This window comes from Acanthochromis polyacanthus, chromosome 6, assembly GCF_021347895.1.
Source record: "Acanthochromis polyacanthus isolate Apoly-LR-REF ecotype Palm Island chromosome 6, KAUST_Apoly_ChrSc, whole genome shotgun sequence".
NCBI classification, from domain to species: Eukaryota; Metazoa; Chordata; class Actinopteri; family Pomacentridae; genus Acanthochromis; species Acanthochromis polyacanthus.
Genome location: NC_067118.1, coordinates 4,294,990 through 4,315,232, shown reverse-complemented (window position 1 = coordinate 4,315,232; position 20,243 = coordinate 4,294,990). Strand labels below are relative to the sequence as shown.

General features: G+C 41.9%; 1 protein-coding gene and 1 long non-coding RNA gene across 7 annotated transcripts in view; both read right to left on the bottom strand.

The window, feature by feature from the left end:
* Positions 1 to 20,243, bottom strand: part of LOC127534526 (uncharacterized) — a 308,994-nt gene that overhangs the window by 77,675 nt on the left and 211,076 nt on the right. The gene's annotated exons all lie outside the window — the stretch shown is intronic.
* gripap1 (GRIP1 associated protein 1) overlaps positions 1 to 20,243 on the bottom strand; it is a 51,723-nt gene that overhangs the window by 22,783 nt on the left and 8,697 nt on the right. For 3 of the 6 annotated variants that reach the window (XM_051949857.1, XM_051949858.1, XM_051949859.1), the window contains exons 3-15: positions 18,686 to 18,747; positions 18,489 to 18,515; positions 16,154 to 16,261; positions 15,918 to 16,080; positions 15,462 to 15,625; positions 15,345 to 15,378; positions 6,169 to 6,335; positions 4,607 to 4,654; positions 4,472 to 4,503; positions 3,338 to 3,385; positions 3,157 to 3,256; positions 2,918 to 2,995; positions 2,600 to 2,692 (exon numbers count right to left, since the gene is read on the bottom strand). In XM_051949857.1, the coding sequence (XP_051805817.1) occupies positions 2,600 to 2,692; positions 2,918 to 2,995; positions 3,157 to 3,256; positions 3,338 to 3,385; positions 4,472 to 4,503; positions 4,607 to 4,654; positions 6,169 to 6,335; positions 15,345 to 15,378; positions 15,462 to 15,625; positions 15,918 to 16,080; positions 16,154 to 16,261; positions 18,489 to 18,515; positions 18,686 to 18,747 (1,124 nt within the window). The remainder of the gene's footprint in view (positions 1 to 2,599; positions 2,693 to 2,917; positions 2,996 to 3,156; positions 3,257 to 3,337; positions 3,386 to 4,471; positions 4,504 to 4,606; positions 4,655 to 6,168; positions 6,336 to 15,344; positions 15,379 to 15,461; positions 15,626 to 15,917; positions 16,081 to 16,153; positions 16,262 to 18,488; positions 18,516 to 18,685; positions 18,748 to 20,243) is intronic. The other 3 variants (XM_051949860.1, XM_051949862.1, XM_051949861.1) reach the window with 2 other exon arrangements.

The following is a 20,243-nucleotide window of genomic DNA, read 5'->3' as shown; positions in this document are numbered from 1 at the left end:
CGCATGCGCCATTTATAAAGAGTAGACGCCGGGTGGACCCGGTGGACCTACCGGGGCAGGTGACGCCTCACAGGTCAAGTAAATAACACATCCAACTTCTTGTAATTTATTTATTTCATGAAACTGTACTGTTTTAATTGATATACAGTTTATGGACGAAAGACGGTACTGCTTAGCTTGCACGCTAACGAGCCGGGCCGGTGACACATTAGCCTTCTAATGCAAGGAGGCTAATGAGGAGGCTTAATAACAAAACAAACATTATTTGAGATTATGAATCGTGGCAATTGGCGTATGAATCAGCCCATTGTACAGCCTAAATTGCTGTAAATTAAGTCCAGTTTTAGTTCTTTGCAAACTCAGACACGTGCATTAGTTTAGTTTACAATGAATCTGGCGGAGTTCGGTAAAGTTGGAAAGATATTCACAGATTCGGACTTCCGGCATCAATAACTCATGAGATGTATGTTGTCAAAACATGAACGATGCCTCTTTCAAATCGTTGGAAGGTAGACAATGTGCTACAAGGCCAATTTTATCAAAAGTCACTGTCTTTCAAGCTACAGAAATAACATTGGCGTCTATGAGCAGCCGGCGGTGCAACGAGTGAACAGGGACCGTCTGCAAATAGCAAAACCGCTGCAACAGCGAAAAGAGACACTACACATTTATTCAATAACTTTACTCTTGTACCCTGTAGAGCCACTAAAATCACTGGAGCCATGAATCGGCTGCGGCTGGTCAAACTACAACTCTTTGTTTGGTGCTAAATGAAAAATTGAATTTTAAGGATTTTTTATGATTATTTTATGAGTATTAAAATTCAGTAACTTCACTCTTACACGCTGTACAGTCACCAAAATCACTGGAGCCATCAATTGTCTCCTGCTGGTCATACTACAACTCTTTGTTTGGTGCTAAATTAAAAATCTGAATTTTAAGGAATTTTTATGTTTTGTATGATTATTTTATGAGTATTAAAATGGCACTTTTCTTGATGTATGTGGTATATTTTATATAACACACAGGAAAAACGGCATAAGGGCATAATGTACTTGTTTGTCCAAACACATAATTCTGTATAGTAATGGAATTTACAATCCTTACCAAAGAGAGTATCAGATAACACCAATATACCAAACAAACTGTTTAGACTGTCACCTCAAGTACTGATGATTGAGAAGAAAGACGATAAGACACTTTATTGCAAAGTTTCAGTGTCAATTGATTCATTTATACCATAATGTTAAACTGAGAGTAATATTTTTCTAGTTAAGGACTGTACAGACAATACTTGGAGGTAATAAACCTGACGGTCTGACCAGCACAGGTCACAGCAAGTACACGATGCCCTTATGCCATTTTTCCTGTGTGTTATCTAAAATATACCACATACATGAAGAAAAGTGCCATTTTAATACTCATAAAATAATCATACAAAACATAAAAATTCCTTAAAATTCAGATTTTTAATTTAGCGCCAAAGCAAGAGTTGTAGTTTGACCAGCAAGAGCCCATTCATGGCTCCAGTGATTTTGGTGGCTCTACAGTAAAGTTATTGAATAAATGTGTAGTGTCTCTTTTCGCTGTTGCAGCGGTTTTGCTATTTGCAGACGGTCCCTGTTCACTCGTTGCACCGCCGGCTGCTCATAGACGCCAATGTTATTTCTGTAGCTTGAAAGACAGTGACTTTTGATAAAATTGGCCTTGTAGCACATTGTCTACCTTCCAACGATTTGAAAGAGGCATCGTTCATGTTTTGACAACATACATCTCATGAGTTATTGATGCCGGAAGTCCGAATCTGTGAATATCTTTCCAACTTTACCGAACTCCGCCAGATTCATTGTAAACTAAACTAATGCACGTGTCTGAGTTTGCAAAGAACTAAAACTGGACTTAATTTACAGCAATTTAGGCTGTACAATGGGCTGATTCATACGCCAATTGCCACGATTCATAATCTCAAATAATGTTTGTTTTGTTATTAAGCCTCCTCATTAGCCTCCTTGCATTAGAAGGCTAATGTGTTAGCGTGCAAGCTAAGCAGTACCGTCTTTCGTCCATAAACTGTATATCAATTAAAACAGTACAGTTTCATGAAATAAATAAATTACAAGAAGTTGGATGTGTTATTTACTTGACCTGTGAGGCGTCACCTGCCCCGGTAGGTCCACCGGGTCCACCCGGCGTCTACTCTTTATAAATGGCGCATGCGCGTTTGGAGCAATCTGTGTTCGATTACCTTCCCCTGTGACCTATGTGACGTCATTCCGGTATTTTTCTACTCGTACCCATAAACTTGAATTCGTCCTCACAGGGAAGACTTCGTAGTCGTAGAAATTAGAGTTGCACTCACAACTTTTAGGTTCATACTCGTAAAAACAATCCTAACCCTTAATTTATCTAACTCATGCATATGACAGCAGAATTTTGTGTACAAATTTTTTATTAACATACAAATGTTTAACATTACGAATACGAATGGTTAGAATCGTGGATGAATACTTTTGACAGTAATCTTACTCCATAATGTTAGAGCACAGAACAGCGGTTTAGTACCACCTCTCTCTGGCTGAGGTTCTCTCAGGTTTGTTACCTGTTCTAGAGCAGCTAGGTTTGTCCTCAGAGCATCGTTCTCCTGCAGGATGTTGTCCACCTGCTCTTGACTCACTGCGCTCTGATTGGCTACCTGCAGTACCATCGCACCACAGGCAGGAGGCAGCAGAGAGAACAGCAGAGGAACCAGAAAGGAGAACCAATCAGCAAGAAGGAAGCAGAAGTAACAGAAGAACAGAAACCGAAGGTGAAAAAAAGAAGAGAAGACAAGGAGGACACAGCAGATCAGAACCACACAGAGTAGAGACGTTCTTCCAGCCGGGTTCCTTCTTTATCTAGAACCGTGTGCTGGTCTTACCTGGTCTTTTAGGGTGTGCAGAGCCACCTCATGTTCCTTCTCTTTGCTCTGCAGCTGCTCTCTCAGTTCTGCTGTCGTCTGAACAGAAACACAACCACAGATCGGTCACATTGGGTTCTAGAAGAACTCTGCAGGTTCTAGAAGAACTGTCTGCAGGTCCTAGAAGGACAGTTTGCAGAGTGGAACAATAAAAACCTAACAGAAGCAGAAGAAAGGCTGTTTCATAGTGGAGTTCTCACCTGATTGGCTGCCATGAGGTCCGTCTGCAGCTTCTGGATCCTGATGTTCGAGGCCTTCAGCTCTTCTTCTTTCCTCTGGTTGATCTCATCGATCTTCGTCCTGCAGAGGAACAGGAACATGTTCCGTAAACACTCAGTACAAGTACCAGCAGTAGATTCTCAGTATTACTGCGGTTCTGACCTGCTGTCGTTGTACAGAACCTCCTTCTCCGTCTGCAGACGCTGGAAACTGAAAACAACAAACTGTAATCATCAGTCAGAACAAAGTGGACGGATGTGGAGTTGGTACTGATTGATAGAAAACAATTAGCTGGACGTTTCAAAACACGGAAGGACATGAAAAGTTTGGGCTAAAAGAGCTGAAAAAAGTCAGTTACTTAATGGGGAATATTCTGAATGATGTTGGGTACTACAGATGTGCATCCAAATAAGGCCTGAATGAAGTCAAGTCTAAAACTGTGAATCTCTTGAATAAAGTCTGGTTCTATAGAAGTATACAATCTATGTTGCAGACACACAAGGACTGAAAAAGGTCAAATCTGAAATTGGTCATACTTTAAATGAAGTCTGGTTCCTTTAAATGTTTGGGAAGCCACACAAGGACTCAGTAAAGTAAAATCTAAAACTGTAAATCTATTCAATGAAGTCTGGTACTATAGACTTGTACGTACCGATACAAGAACTCCATGAAGTCAGGTCAAAGCTAAGGAATATTTTGAATAAAGTCTGGTACTATAGAATTACAAGGTCTATGCTGCAGACACATAAGGACTGAAAAAGGTCAAATCTAAAATTGGTAATATTTTAAATGAAGTCCTGTACTACAGATGTCTGTGTATCTATGCAAAGAACCAAAATAAATAAAGTCTACACTCAGGAATCTTGTAAAAAAAAACAAAAAACAAACAAACATAAAATAAAGTCTGGTAGTACAGATGTCTAAGCATCTACACAAGAACTCCTGAAGTCATGTCTAAAATTGGCAAAATGATGAATGAAGTCTGGTACTATAAATGTCTATAAAGCAACAGGACTGAAGAAAGGTCAAGTTTAAAATCAGGAATCTGTTAAATAAAGTCTGGAGCTACAGGTGTCTGTGTATCTATACAAGAACTAAACAAAGTCAAGTCTAAGGTCTAAAATCAGGAACCTTGTAATGAAGTCTGGTGCTACAGAAGTACACAGACCACGTTACAGATACATAAAGACTGAATACACCCAAGTCTGAAAATGAAAGTACTTGTGGAGTACGAAACTATTGTCTGCAGTTCCTGTTTCTGATCAGAAGTAAGTTTCATGTCATGAAGCTTCTTACCTCTCCTGCTTCTTCTTTAGTTTGTCAGTCAGCTGCAGGACAAACAGACAGAATCACAGTTAGAACAATGTCGTTTTGTGTTGTGAAAACTGAAAAAAAAAAGTGGTTTAAATCCTCCTGTCTGGATGTATTTACCTTAGTGATCTCCTCCTGCAGTTTGGTGATTTCACCCTGTTTGGACGCCTGCAGGAAGACAGAAGAAAGACGTTCAGGTTACAGATAAAACCTTCTGCTGCTGCTTAGCGTCAGACAACCAGTTAAGATAGATCGTAACAATGAAAAACGCCTTTTTTCTCATCATGAGCACCTATTAACTGCTGTTTCTAAGGTTTAAAAAAAAAACAAGTTTTAGAGTAAAATCTGTAGCATTGCTCTCAGTGACAGAAGCTTTGGTGTTTTGATGATGATAAAGATCAGAGATTTTAACGTTCTCTGTGGAGAAAGCTAGTTATCTAAGTCAAAGATGCTTTGTGGAGTTCCTCAGGGTTCAATGTTCGGCCCATTTCTACTTTCAGTAAACTCTAGTTTAGAGTTCCAGAGACAACTAGTTGTCGGTGGGTTTGTCCAGTTGTCGGTAGGTCTACTCTAGAACTTTCAACAGGGGACGTTCTCCTCTATGGACTTCAAGGAACTGGAACTCTGGAAATATTCCCAGTATGAAGGTACTTCATCAATGAACTCTGATCATTGATGAAGTTACTGGAGATGAAGAACCAGATGGTCCCGAGGAGGTTCTGATGACTGATTTTCCACTCTAACATGATAAACGGAGCGTCTGAGTTTCCAGCAGCTGCTCGGTGAATCATTCTGCCGTTGGCCAGCTGCCCTTCATGTTCCCGTCATGAATTAATTAGTTTCCTGCTTTCAACATGTGGCTGCTTCATCTGCCACCATTCAGACTCTACATTCTGTGGAGCAGAAAAACATCGATTCAAAGCTAAAGAAGCAGCACAAAACCCAAATATATAACCTAATATTAACTTTATATTACCAATAACCAGCTGTTTATTAGCAGAACATCAGCTCTTCATTCATATTCTACGAGTATTATTAAACATACAGAGGTGGTAATTCATGTGGTTACATCATAATTACCCATAAAGAGTCAATATTCTGATAAGCAGTTAGTTAATGGGGAATATGTGCACCTTAATGTAATGTGTTTGTAAAGATACGTGTAATTTGAAAGTTGTGATAGAAACTAAAACATCCATGTACATTTTTGAATTCTGGATTAATAAAGTATCCATAGTCTATCTAGAAACTAAATACATCATGTATGATATAAATCTGATATTTATTATACTTCATGTCTGAGTTTCTGCTGAGGTTCAGAACTTTATAATTAATAAATTGGGACAAACTTTATATATTTTACATAAAACTTTTGTAGTCATCAGAGTCCTGCAGTGGAATGATAGCTGCGTGGTCAAATGTAAATACTCACCTGCTCAGGTGTGTCACTACAGGTGTGACATTCCATGTATGTGATATTACAAGCATATTATTACAGGTGTATGTTATTCCAGGTGGGTGTATTGTGTTGGTTACCTCCAGGTATATTAGTACAGGTGTGTGTTATATTCCAGGTGTGTTGGTTACATCCAGGTGTATTATAACAAGTATATTAGTACAGGTATGTGTTATACCAGGTGTATATTGGTACAGGTGTGTAATGCTCCAGGTGTGTTGGTTACCTCCAGGTGCTGGATCTGCTCCCTCAGCAGCCTCTTCTCCTCCTGCTCGGTGCTCAGTTTCATCTCCAGCTCTGGTCCAAAGCAGTGAGTTATTGGACAGAGAGCAGCCGACCAGCCTAGCGCTGCCTGCTTAGCTACAATCTCCTCTACGCTCGTCTCTGACAGGCCTAAAGGGGGCGCCGCACACAGCAGGGCAGCCGTTAGGACAGACACACACTGAGGCTGCAGCTACAGGTGGAGGGTAACGGCTGAGCTGCAGTCAGACATCACCTGAGATGTGTTCACTGACACCTTGTTAATCTGGGCTCTATCTCTACGTCCGTGCTAAATGGGGCTAATAGGGTTAATGGGACCACTGGGACTAACGGGACCAGTGGAACCAGTGGGACTCATGGGACCACTGGGACCAATGCAACTAATGGGATTAATGGGATGTGGAGCCTGGAGAAAGTGTTGTGTTTTATAAAACAGTGGCAGAAAACGTGTTGCCTGGTAGAATATAACAATTATTAGGAGATCTTAGTGGAAAACTTTAGAAAATTTAAAAACGAAATCTAAAACATCTAAAAGCAAAAACACATTAGACTAACCTGAGAGTAAATGTAGGTTCATTTAATCCAGATAAGTCCAAGATTTTTCCAAGAAAAGACCAGAACGGGACTAAAAGAGACATGATATTAATTCTTTCTAGTTATTAGGGTCCGAGCACCGAGGGTGCGAAGGACAGGCGGTGCCAGGGCACCGACTGTCCAAGGCACCAGCGGTGCCAAGGACCCTATTGAAACCCTAGGGTTTATTATTATTATTTTTATTTTTTATTTTTTTTCTCCCGTAAAGTAAATTGGCTTTTTGGCGGCCTTATCATACTCCAAAACGCGTGAAATTTGGCATGCACATCAGGACTGGCGAAAAATTTGATATTTTATGGGAGTTGCGCATGTGCGTGGCAAAATGGCTCTATAGCGCCACCTGCAAACTTGAAAAAGTAGTCATTAGGCCAACTGCCACAATGTTTCATGTACAGCTACAATATTTGGTGGGCATATGCAGAACATCAGGACACACCAAAAAGTCAATCACAGCCACGCCCTAAACCCAACAGGAAGTCGGCCATCTTCAATTTGCTGTAAATTTTTCAAACTTAATCGCTCCTCGGGAAATGAATTGCCTTTTTGGCGGCCTTATCATATTCCAAAACGCGTGAAATTTGGCGTGCACATCAGGACTGGCGAAAAATTTGATATTTTATGGGAGTTGCACATGTGTGTGGCAAAATGGCTCTATAGCGCCACCTGCAAAATTGAAAAGTGGTCATTAGGCTAACTTCCACAATGTTTCATGTACAGCTACAATATTTGGTGGGCATATGCACCACATCAGGACACACCAAAAAGTCAATGACAGCCACACCCTAAACCCAACAGGAAGTCGGCCATCTTCAATTTGCTGTAAATTTGTCAAAATTAATTTCTCCCGGCAAATGAATTGCCTTTTTGGGGGCCTTATCATGAACCAAAACGCGTGAAATTTGGGGTGCACATCAGGACTGGCGAAAAATTTGATATTTTATGGGAGTTGCGCATATGTGTGGAAAAATGGCTCTATAGCGCCACCTGCAAAATTGAAAAAGTGGTCATTAGGCCAACTTCCACAATGTTTTATTTACAGCTACAATATTTGGTGGGCATATGCACCACATCAGGACACACCAAAAAGTCAATCACAGCCACGCCCTAAACCCAACAGGAAGTCGGCCATCTTGAATTTGCTGTACATTTGTCAAAATTTATAGCTCCTAGTGGATAAGTCTGAGAGAACTGAAATTTGGCCAGTACATGCACCAGACCTTTCTGATGAAAAGTTATCAAAAACTCAACCAGAAGCCAAAAGGTGTGGCCATGGCGGAGCCTCAAACAACTGATCCTTCGCCATGAAACAGGAATTGGTGTCTAATTCTTCTCAACATGCTCCAATCTGCCTGAAACTTTACATGTATGATGACAGTCCTGTCCTGATGTCATCCACATAGGGATATTCATTGACAGTCATAGCGCCACCTTGTGGTTTCAGGAAATAGACATCTTTTACACTTTCATGCCCTATTGTTACCCGGTTGATCATATTCACTTCAAATGCAGTGACAACAGCCTAAACACATTGATGATGCATCCCAGTGAAAATGGTGACTTGTCATCAAAGGGCGTGTCTGTGGCGGCCAAACCAATTTCGATGTTTCGCCATGAAAATGTAACGATTCATATCTCAGCTGAACAAGATCCTATCTGCCTCAGACTTCACATGCTGGATACCAGGTCCAGTCTGAACACATCCACACTCATAAATTTTGAAAAAGTCATAGCGCCACCTGTTGGTAATAGTAAGTTTAAGGCCTTATATTTTCAGGTACAATGGCCCCAAACTTGGTGATATCATGCTGGAAATTGGTCAGTCGAGTCTTCACCTCTTGACAATCACACACTGTGAAGGGTGTGACATTTCATGCAACGCTGTTGCCGTAGCAACCAAATATCGCCATGCAAAACAAAGTGCTGTTTGACAGGTTAGAAATACTCCAATGCTCACAAAAATTACCACACACATCACCATTGACCCAAGGAACAACACCGTATGCATCTAGGCACTGCACATGCTATAGCGCCCCCTACAGAATTTTTAACAAACAGCCCCCCCAGCACGTTTCACCTACATCCATGAAATTTGGGAGGCTTATAGAGCACATCAGGACGCACAAAAAAGCCTCTTGGAGCCATGTCCTAAACCCAACAGGAAGTCGGCCATCTTGGATTAATTGTGAGATTTTTGATGATTTTTCTCATTTTTGAGAGTTAATACCTCCTAGGGGATAATTCCAGGAGACCTGAAATTTTGTCAGTCCACACAGCAGGACTTGGTGATGAAAAGTTATCAAAAGTTTAACCAGAAGCCAAATGGCGTGGCCATGGCGACCATTAGAGTTTTGATGCTTCGCCATGAAACAACAACTGCTGTATAACTAGGGCTTAACGATTAATTGCATTTGCGATAATATCGCGATAGGACAGGACGAGATTTGCTAATCGCGAGGCCTGCGATGTGGTCACATGATCCGGTGACGCAATCACACCTGGCCGGAGCGGAGTAGCAAGCGCCAGACAGAAGCTAGCATCGCGGTTGCACTAAACCTGTTGCACAATGGCTTCAGGCTCGTCAGAAGCTAACCCAGGTGAGAGCCTTGTACCAAAGAGGAGCAGCACGTCTGTTGTGTGGAATTACTTTGGCTTTAAAAAAGAAGATGTTGCGCAAAGTCGGGTACTGTGCCGAACATGCTTGGCCACTGTTGCTACCTCACGTGGGAACACTACGAATCTGCATCAACACTTAAAAAAACACCACAATGCCTTGTACAACAGTTACATGGCTAGAATGCCACCACCCAGGTCTTCAACGTCAAGAAATGAAAGTACCAGCCGTCAGGGATCACTGACCGAAATGTTTGAAAGTGTTACTCCTTATGAACGTAATTCAAAACAGCACACGGAATTAACTCAGGCAGTAACGGAGTTCATAGCGAAAGACATGATGCCCATCAGTATTGTGATGAAGCCTGGGTTTACAGCGATGTTAAACAAGTTTGACAAACGGTACAGACTACCATCACACAATTATTTTACCCATGTTGCCATACCTGAGCTCTACAAAAAGTGCAGACAAAAAGTGGCTGCGGAGATGAAAACTGTGGAGTATTTCGCTACAACAACTGATCTGTGGTCAAGCCGTACAGCGGAGCCATATCAGAGTCTGACTGTGCACTACATAGATGAAGACCTTAATCTTAAAGCGCGCTGCCTTCAAGCATCCTACTTTCCGGATGACCATACGGGAGAAAACATTGCGGCTGGGATGAGAGAGGGACTTGCCAGCTGGGATCTTCATGAAGAAAACCACATCTGCATAACAACCGACAACGCATCAAATATGGTGATGGCAGCCCGGCTAAATGAATGGACCCGGCTGCAGTGTTTTGGGCACCGATTACATCTTGCCATTGGTAAGTAAATTAGTAGATGATGATACTAATGGTCAGTGGTGGATGAAATACTCACTTTTTTACTACGTGAAATAGAAAAGAAAATGAATGTTTATATTGTATATTAAGTAAATATTACTAGCACAGACTGCATTTACTGATAGATTACCATATCATTGCACAAGGTTTTATTTACATTCTGCATGTATGAAAACAAAACAAAACAAAAGAGTTAATTTTGGGGAAAAAAGTACTTTGCACTTAAGCCACAATCAAAAAAGTAGTAGATACTGTTTTAAAATGGATAAAAGTAAAAAAAAAAGTAAATGCAATGCTTATTAGTTTTAGTTAATAGTAAATTACACAAAAAATACTTAAGTTCAGTAAGTAAGTAATTACATTCCACCACTGACGATGATGATGATGATGATGATGATGATGATGACGACGCCGCCGCCGCCTAAAGTACTGTCCTGTTTTTCTTTATACAGGACATGCGCTCAAAGATGACAGGGTGTCAAGAGCAATCGCGCTGTGCAAAAAGGTGGTAGGGCACTTTTCCCACAGCTGGAAGAAGAAGGCAGCAATGACGGAAGCACAGAAGGAGCTCCAACTTCCTGAGCACAGCCTCATCACTGAATGCCCAACAAGATGGGGCTCTACTGAAATGATGATAGCCAGGGTGCTAGAGCAGCTCAAAGCTATTACTCATGTTCTGTCAGGTGACCGATATGCACGCTCCCTCATTCCTACCTGGCAGGATATTGAGGTTTTAGAATCTGTCCACAAAGCACTTCATCCTCTCCTAGAATTTACAGATGCTCTCTCTGGGGAGGAATATGTGAGCATCTCTTACCTCAAACCAGTTCTTAACCTTCTGACCACATCAGTGCTGGCTGAAGACCAAGAGGACACTAACTTGACCAGGTCAATCAAAACTAAGGTCCTGGGTTACCTCAATGAGAAATACAGTGACCACAGCATCCAGGAGCTTTTGGATGTTGCATCCTTTCTGGACCCCAGGTTCAAAACCCAGTACATCACTGCTGACAACATTCCAGCTATTAAGACCCGAATCAAGAACGAAATGCTGGAATCAGCAAGGCGTACACATAACCAGGTTAGTTAAATTATGTAGTTATGACATCACAAACAAACTTTATATTTATTTGTGAACTAACTTTTTTTCTCATTTGGTAGGAGAAGAGAGCTCGGATCGAAGCCACTCCGAGGCCTCCAAGTGCGGTGCCATGTGGTGAAAAAGTCAAGAAATCTCTGGGCAGCTTTTTCAAGGCTGCTGCGGCTTCTTCATCTGCTCCTGTGCAACTTGAAGATGCCACTGAAGCAGAGTTAAACAGTTACCTCATGACCCCCACCATTGATGGAGAAGAGGACCCGTTAGCCTGGTGGAAGGTGCACAAGATTAACTTTCCACGACTCTGCAACATGGCCCGCAAGTATCTTTGTGTCCCTGCCACAAGTGCTCCATCAGAGCGTCTCTTCAGCACTGGAGGTAATATCGTGACTTGCACTCGTTCATCTTTAAAACCAGCCAAAGTTGACATGCTGGTATTCCTCGCCAAAAATATGTAAGCTCCAAAGAACTATACAAAGAAACTTTACGACTAATAGAGCCATACTCATTTTGCACTTTAGCATGTTGTGTGCAGCTGTTATTGAGTGAATATAATGCTGTATTTCCTTTAGTGTTTCATAATAACATACAGTAGTTTATTTTGCACTGGGAGTTTGATTTCCCTTAAAATGTTCAAGCTGACATTTGTTCTTATTATTCCTGCACTTTCAGATGGGTAATGTTACTGAATCAGTGAGTTTTATTTTTGCATATATAATTTATTCATGTATAGACTGTACTGTTAAGTTCAGACTGCATGTAAGAAGTGCAGTCCACATGTTTACATCACGTTTTATTCAACGTGAAAGATTAAGACTTGAAGTTTTAAATAGGTACAGCCACCGTTTGGTTTTCTTCAGTGTTGCAATTTGCACTTTAAATAAATCTGACAGTTTATTATGAAACAGACTGATTTATTGGTTGTGATCAATGACATTTACATGAGAATAGTAGTTTGAAAAAATAATCGCATATTAAATCGCAATCGCAATATCTCCAAAAATAATCGCAATTAGATTATTTTCCAAAATCGTTAAGCCCTATGTATAACTCTCCTCTGCATGCTCCAATCTGCCTCACACTTTCCATGTGTGATCACAATCCAATCCTGATCACATCGACAGGCCAACAGACACTCTCAGTTGCAGCGCCACCTGTTGGAGGGACAATAAATGCTGTATAACTGGCCTCTACATGATCAAATCAGCCTGAAACTTTTCATGAGTGATCAGAGTCCAGCCCTCATCACATCCACTGTTTGAAATACACTCTGAGTTACAGCGCCACCTGGTGGTGGATGGGCAGGAAATGCTGTATAACTAGTCTGAACATGCTCCAATCTGGCTGAAATTTTACGTGTGATTAAACTCTGGTCCAGATGTGATTCAGAGGCCAGCACACACTCTCAGTCACAGCGCCACCTGGTGGACGTGCATGGATTCGCCGACCAGCGTGGATGCGAGGACCCGTCCATTGCTGCTTGCAGCTTTAATTTGGTGTTGATTTTACTCACTGTCAGGTCATTTGTGTTGCTTCTAGTCGCTTTCTGGTCATTTTGTATCTTTGCGGTCACAATTGCTCTATAAATTTAAACTCCTCACCAGCATAAGGTGGTAAAACTGAACAGATACCATTCAGACTAACTGGAGGATGGTTCTAACTGGTGGACGGATCTAACTGGTGGACGGATCTAACTGGTGGACGGATCTAACTGGTGGACGGATCTAACTGGTGGACGGTTCTAACTGGTGGACGGTTCTAACTGGTGGACGGATCTAACTGGTGGACGGATCTAACTGGTGGACGGATCTAACTGGTGGACGGTTCAACTGGTGGACGGTTCAACTGGTGGACGGTTCAACTGGTGGACGGTTCTAACTGGTGGACGGTTCTAACTGGTGGACGGATCTAACTGGTGGACGGATCTAACTGGTGGACGGATCTAACTGGTGGACGGTTCTAACTGGTGGACGGTTCTAACTGGTGGACGGTTCTAACTGGTGGACGGATCTAACTGGTGGACGGTTCTAACTGGTGGACGGATCTAACTGGTGGACGGATCTAACTGGTGGACGGTTCTAACTGGTGGACGGTTCTAACTGGTGGACGGATCTAACTGGTGGACGGATCTAACTGGTGGACGGTTCTAACTGGTGGACGGTTCTAACTGGTGGACGGTTCTAACTGGTGGACGGTTCTAACTTGTGGACGGTTCTAACTGGTGGACGGATCTAACTGGTGGACGGTTCTAACTGGTGGACGGTTCTAACTGGTGGACGGTTCTAACTGGTGGACGGTTCTAACTGGTGGACGGATCTAACTGGTGGACGGATCTAACTGGTGGACGGTTCTAACTGGTGGACGGATCTAACTGGTGGACGGTTCTAACTGGTGGATGGATCTAACTGGTGGACGGATCTAACTGGTGGACGGATCTAACTGGTGGACGGATCTAACTGGTGGACGGATCTAACTGGTGGATGGATCTAACTGGTGGACGGATCTAACTGGTGGACGGTTCTAACTGGTGGACGGTTCTAACTGGTGGATGGATCTAACTGGTTTTTGCTCTGCAGCTCAGCCAGAAGAGTTTTATTCTGGTTAAACTGGTTTCCGGCTCAGTGTGTGTCCGCCCTGACCAGCTAGCTGCTCTACACTCATGAAGCCGAGGGTTCACATCGAGTCACACAGAAGCTCATCAGGAACAAACATGAAAACTAAATGAAGATGTTCTCCTCATAAACCATCAGTTCATCACCGATCAGCTTCATTTAAAGATAATCCATCATTTACTCCAGGTAAATGATGGATCATTTAGTCCAGGCAGATGGAAAACCTTCAAACAACAGCACTGATATTTGTAATAAAACCACATTTTGGACTAAAACATTCTGGTTTTAATCAATAAATGATAAATAACTTTAGTTAAACAGTTTCTCTGCACTTACACAATAAAAACCGTGTGGATGATCCTGCAGCTCAGGGCTCCAGACTATCAGAGAGGTAAATTCTCATGACGATCACTGAGCCGTTTCTGTGTGGCTCTAACTGGTGTTAACCACAGTGGAGCTTTTATTAGCTTCAAAATGTGGTTTTCCTGTGAGCTGCGACGCTACAGGCATGAAAACAGCTCATGAAGAAGAAATATCTGACAGTTTGGTCACACACCTGTCTGAGACTGTCATTCATTTATTCTCTATTTATTTGAAAATTTTGAACAGATATTAATACTTTTAATATTTTCTCTAAGAACATTCACATAAAAATCAACCCAAGTCCAGTTAGACATATCAGAGTGTTCTCAGCTCAGTTTGTTTCATTTTGAACAAATGTTGATATATTTTTGGCAACTTTTCAGTACTTGTGGAAACACTTCAAGCATTTTTGCTTCAGTCCTGAATCATTATCAGTAATTTTATATAATCAGACACATTTTGCATCGTTCTGGAACAGTTTTTTGATATTTAGGACAATTTTTTGACATTGTAGATTTAGATTTTGGTGGTGGTGGTGGGGGGTGTTGTTGACTAACAACAAACCTGTGTGAGCTCACTAGCAGCAGAATGCATCGTGGGGCATTTAGGGAACATCAGTAAAATGAAGTATCCATTGATTAGAGAATATTTTGAATTTGAAGTGGGACGGGGTGCGACCAAAAGAGGCAGTTAGTCTGGAGTCCTGCTGTCTGTAGATGGGATATTTTCCTGAATAATTCAATAATTCCCTCACATGACACTGAAAATCCAGCGTATTCCTTAAAAGTTGGATTTCAGTAACAGTTTTCTGCAGAAAGCGAAGCTGCGACCTGAGGAGGATGAATCCTGGTTCTTAGCATGTCAAACGATAAACTTCATGATGATCCATATTTTCCATCTCTGGATGTGATCTCATATAATTTCTCTCTTAATTAGATCAATCTGAACGGCCCAGGTGTGTCTGTTTCAGCTAACTACTGAACATCACATGTAAGAAGAGGAGTTCATCCTTAAAGTCTGATAAATGACAGAAACTCACCGTGGAGCTGCTTGTCTGTCGGCTGGGAGTCCGTCTGATGAAAAAAAACATGTTTAACGTTTTTAAACTTTAATAAATAAATAAATTAACATGTTAAAGTCACACCTGGTCACTCACCTGGTCCAGTCTCTCATTGGCTCCCCCCGCTGGCTCCTCCCCTCCTCCGGGGACATCAGAGACTCCGTTGGCGCCGGCTGACCCGTCGGTCTCCGTGGTGATGCCCTGGTTGCCCTGAGCAACGGCTAGCCTCTGCAGCTCTTTGTCATGGCGCTCCTGCAGGGCTGTCGACCAATCACAGCACAGAGTCAGAGTCATGTGACAGTCGCTGTACGTACAGTCTACTGAGGAGGAGTCACAGGAGGCTTGGTGGTCTCCCTCTCTGGTCTCAGTTGTTGAGGATGTCTTCTTATGTTTGTCTCTTAATCAAAGAAGCAGTTTCATTCATGAATCTTAAAACAGACTAAATGAACTTAAATAAAGCTGCTTGTGTCTGAATCCACTAAAAAACTAAATAAATAAACAGATTAACAGGTAATCCAGTGTCTCAGGTCCAGGTGTTCTGTTCTCACCCACCTTTCATCTGCTTCTGCAGGGTGGAGTTTTCAGCCTGGAGGCGGAGCAGCTCTCCATCTACGGGGCTGGAGGCGGGGTTAGGGGGCGGGCTGGCTGCTGAGGCTCCACCCCCTTCCTTCAGGCCTTGGTTCTCCTGCTCCAGCTGCTCGATCTGTGTGCACAGCTGGAACCAGAGTGGATAACATCAGGACATGAAGAACCTCCTCCTGTAGGTCCTGCTGGACTGGGAGCCTCACCTTGGACAGTTCGGTCATCAGGGTGCTGTTCTGCAGCCGGAAGTCCTCCTCCTGACTGTGCAGCTTCCCCTGAAGCATCTCATTCTCACTCAGCAGAGCTTCCACCTCCTGGAGGAAACAATTAGCAGCTGTTAGGAACCTCTCAGAGAACGCTCTTTAGAACATAAATACAGAAACATTGTTCGACGTATCTCTCACACAACGCCGTCAGAACCAGAACCATCAAAGAAATACAGCAAGTTTAGACAGAGCTAAGCAGAACTATTAGAAACCAACAAAGAGTTCTGTAAAGATGCTCCCTAACCAGTGTTCTACGGTTCTTATCAGGCTTCCTTCTGACCAGAACCTTGATGTGTTGGATCTACTCTCAGAGGGGCGTCGTTGGATAAAAGAGCCTGATAAATGAAACTGTAGAACTCTGAAATCCGTTTCAGCAAAGGTCCAAAACCAGTCTAAAACCAGTTCAAAACAACATCAAAAACCAGGTCTAAAGCCAGCTCAGGACCAGGCTGAAACTACAACAAAACAAAGACTGAACTAGTCTGAAACCAGGCTCAAAACTAGGTCTAAAATCAGTCCAAAACAACGTCTAAAACCAGTTTAGACAAATGTCTAAAACCAGTCTGAAACCTGGTGTAAAACCAGTTTGAAACAAGTCCAGATCCTGTCAAATATACATTTCTAATTTAAGTCTGAAAGTTGTCAAAAACCAGGTCTGAAACCAGTTTGAAACCAGTTAAAAACAACATCTGAATTTGGTCTGAATCCAGTCCAGAACCAGGCTGAAACTACATTATAACAAAGTCTGAAACCAGTCCAACAACATTTCTAAATTAAGTCTGCAAACTGGTCCAAAACCAGTCTGACACCAGTTTGAAGCCAGTCCAGAACCAGTTTGAAACTGTATCAAAACAAAGTCTGAATTTTTTCTGAAACCAGTCTACACCAGGTGTAAAATCAGTCTGAGACCAGTTAAAAACAGTGCCTGAATCCAGTCTAAAACTAGAACAGAATCACTTTATTCATCCCTGAAGGGAAGTTCAGTATTAGTGCAGAAACCAGTCTGATACCAGTTAAGAACAACGCCTAAAAACCAGTCCAGAACCAGTTTGAAACGAATCGAAAACCAGTCCAATACAAATTTCAAAACGTCTGAAACCAGGTCCAAAGCGGTCTGTCAGAATGAAGCCGTTAAAATCCAGTTTTTCAGATATTTGGATTCATTAAAGCTGCTGTCCGGAGTTTCCGTTTGTTTTCAATTTATGTATCATTTTTTAACAAAGCTTAAATGTGTCAGTCTAGTTCGATACTATAATATAAAGTTAGTATAACGCGATATGAAAATTTATTCCTGAGCTCCGCCTTCCTCTCATAGACCCCCATGTTATTCCAAAAAGCGCCGGTCGCTGCCGACCAATCAAGTTCGAGCTTCAGCTTTGTCATGCTGTCAATCAACGGTTACGCGCACAGCAAGCAAGCCCATGCAGAGGTGGACGAGCTACGCACTACGCAACCGCGAGCACATTTGTTTTGCTTGTGGAGGAGAGAGCATCAGGGATCAGTAACTTCCAGAAAAGTTACCAATCCCACGGCTTGTCAGGCCAAGAGACTGCAGGACGTTTTTTGGCTCGGGGTGCTCGCGTCGCTCCCCGACCACGGCCTCCATAGCCCGCCTGACGGCTTCGTTTAGATGCCCGACCTCTGGAGGAAGATGTTGGGGCGTCTGGGACATACTCTTCGTCAGAGGAGTCATGCAATTCTGAACTCTAGATAGAAATAAATAAACAATCTAACACATAAACACGCGTAAATGCACTAAGTTTGATAAACAACGTCATCCAGAGGGATACACCAGTGTAATCACATATTGAAACTTTACTAGTTCGTCCTAGCAGATTCATGTTATTTTGGTATTAGGACAAGTTAGACTCAATACAGCATTCTAACGTAATTCCTTTATTATTTACTAAATGTACTGAATGCAGAAGAGGGGAAAACAGCAAAACAGGCGAGATGCTGCAGCACTCCGGGCACTTCTCTCATGTACTGCACGCGTGCACAAATAAAGGGGTGAAATCAGAGGGAGGGACCAACAGTGTTTTGGGAGACGCTGCGATTCAAACTCCGGACAGCAGCTTTAATGTGTAAAGGTTCTTTATTCTGAACAGATCTATTAAATATTATCAGAACAGACTCACTAAATACATGAGTTCTAATTCATCTAATCTGTGAAAGTTAAAACTAGATAAAGGAAAAGATCCAGGCTAAATAAATGTGAGGAAGAACAGGAGGTAAATCCAGGTAACCTGCAGTAACCATGGAAACAGGAACTCACCTGAGCTTTCTTGCTTTTATTTAAAGCCTGAAGGGGAAAAAAACACACAAAAATAACAACATGAACAAAATGAAATCTGCTGGAAAACATTCAGTAACATCTGATTTATTATTTTATCAGAACATCCAACCTGTAAACTATAATTCATACTAAATCACACGACTACAGATTATTTAAATTAATAAAACATTGTGGACCTTCTGAGCTTTGATGAAGTCTCTCTCCAGAACCACATTCTTCTGACGGACGGAGTTCAGCTCTAAAACAAACAATTAATCACATTTGTTCCTCATTACAGTTTGAGCCCAAACCACAGGCTGCTGGCTGATTTCATTTATTCAGAATGTCATGCTGAGGTTCTAAATTAACTGAATTAAACGCTTGTTAACGTCCATAAATGTCATGAGTTCACATAAACAGCAGGGGGCGTCGGTTCTCCAGTCAGAAGCTGAGGAAACGCAGAAGAAAAAAACGGGGCCATTTTATGGATTTATACTCAGATTAGAACTATTTTCATTTGAGCTCAAATAAAAAATGTAGAATAAAACATGTGGGTGGAGCCTCGGTGCATTCCGGGAAATAAAACATCTTCCAAAGATTTCCTACTAACTATTAGTTCTGATACCACATTATTCAGCCAATTCATGTATCATTTTTATCATTCTGAGTTTTATCTTTTACCTCATTTTTGTCATTTTGAGTCTCACTTTTGTATTACTTTCTATGTCTCATTCCTATCAATTTGAGTCTCATTTTTTTCCATTTGGAGTCTCATTTTTATCATTTTAAGTCTCATTTTTTTATCACTGTAGTCTCATTTTGAGTTTCACTTTTGTCTTTCTGTGTCTCATTTTTATCTTTTTACATCATTTTGAGTCTCACTTTTGTCTTCCTGTCTTTCTATGTCTCATTTCTATCAATTTGAGCTCATTTTTGTCCTTTTGAGTCTCACTTTTATCATTTTGAGTCTCACTTCTATCATTTCGAGTCTCATTTTTGTCATTTTGGGTCTCAATTGCAGGCATGTTATTTGGTCACGGATACGCAAAAATTCGCGTATTGAGGTATCAATTTTGAGACCCAACGTGAATCGCCCAAATTTGATGAGAAAAAAAATATGGGGTGTAAGGGGTATAGGGTTGGATCGCACGTAGTTGTCAACAGTGCGCTGGCAAAAGCACGAGTTGGAAACAACGATTGGAGAGCATTATCGAAAGTTAGATGTAGCTGGGAAAGCGAGGTGCATGGTGTGCGACGATGAGACAAAATACAGCGACAGAGGATGCCAAGCGCTGATAGACCACATGAAAACGAAAAATCATGCCAGAAAATTGTACGAAAAGCGCTCTAACCACCAAATGCCCAGCAATTTTTTCATCCAGCGGAGGAAAGAGACGCGACAACAGGACCAAACATACGGGATCAGTAGTGTGTATATGCAACAACCCAGTGGCATTGCCCCACAAGTTCCTCAACAGAAGAGGCTCACTCCCATGGTCGATCGGAAAGCACACACAGTGATGACTTCATGTGGCTCATTCAAATTTGAATCCAGTATAAATATTTGGTTTCATCACTCTAACATGACTTTGTGCTGTTTTTGGGGGGGTGCCCAGAAAGTCCCATACAGACATTTTTTTTCAGCCTTCATGTTTAAAGAATTCTAGGTGTCAGAGTTCACCAGAATGCACCATTTCAGCCTTCAAATTTCAAAGGTTTCTTGCATGGGAGGCGGACCCCAAACCCTCCTCCCGG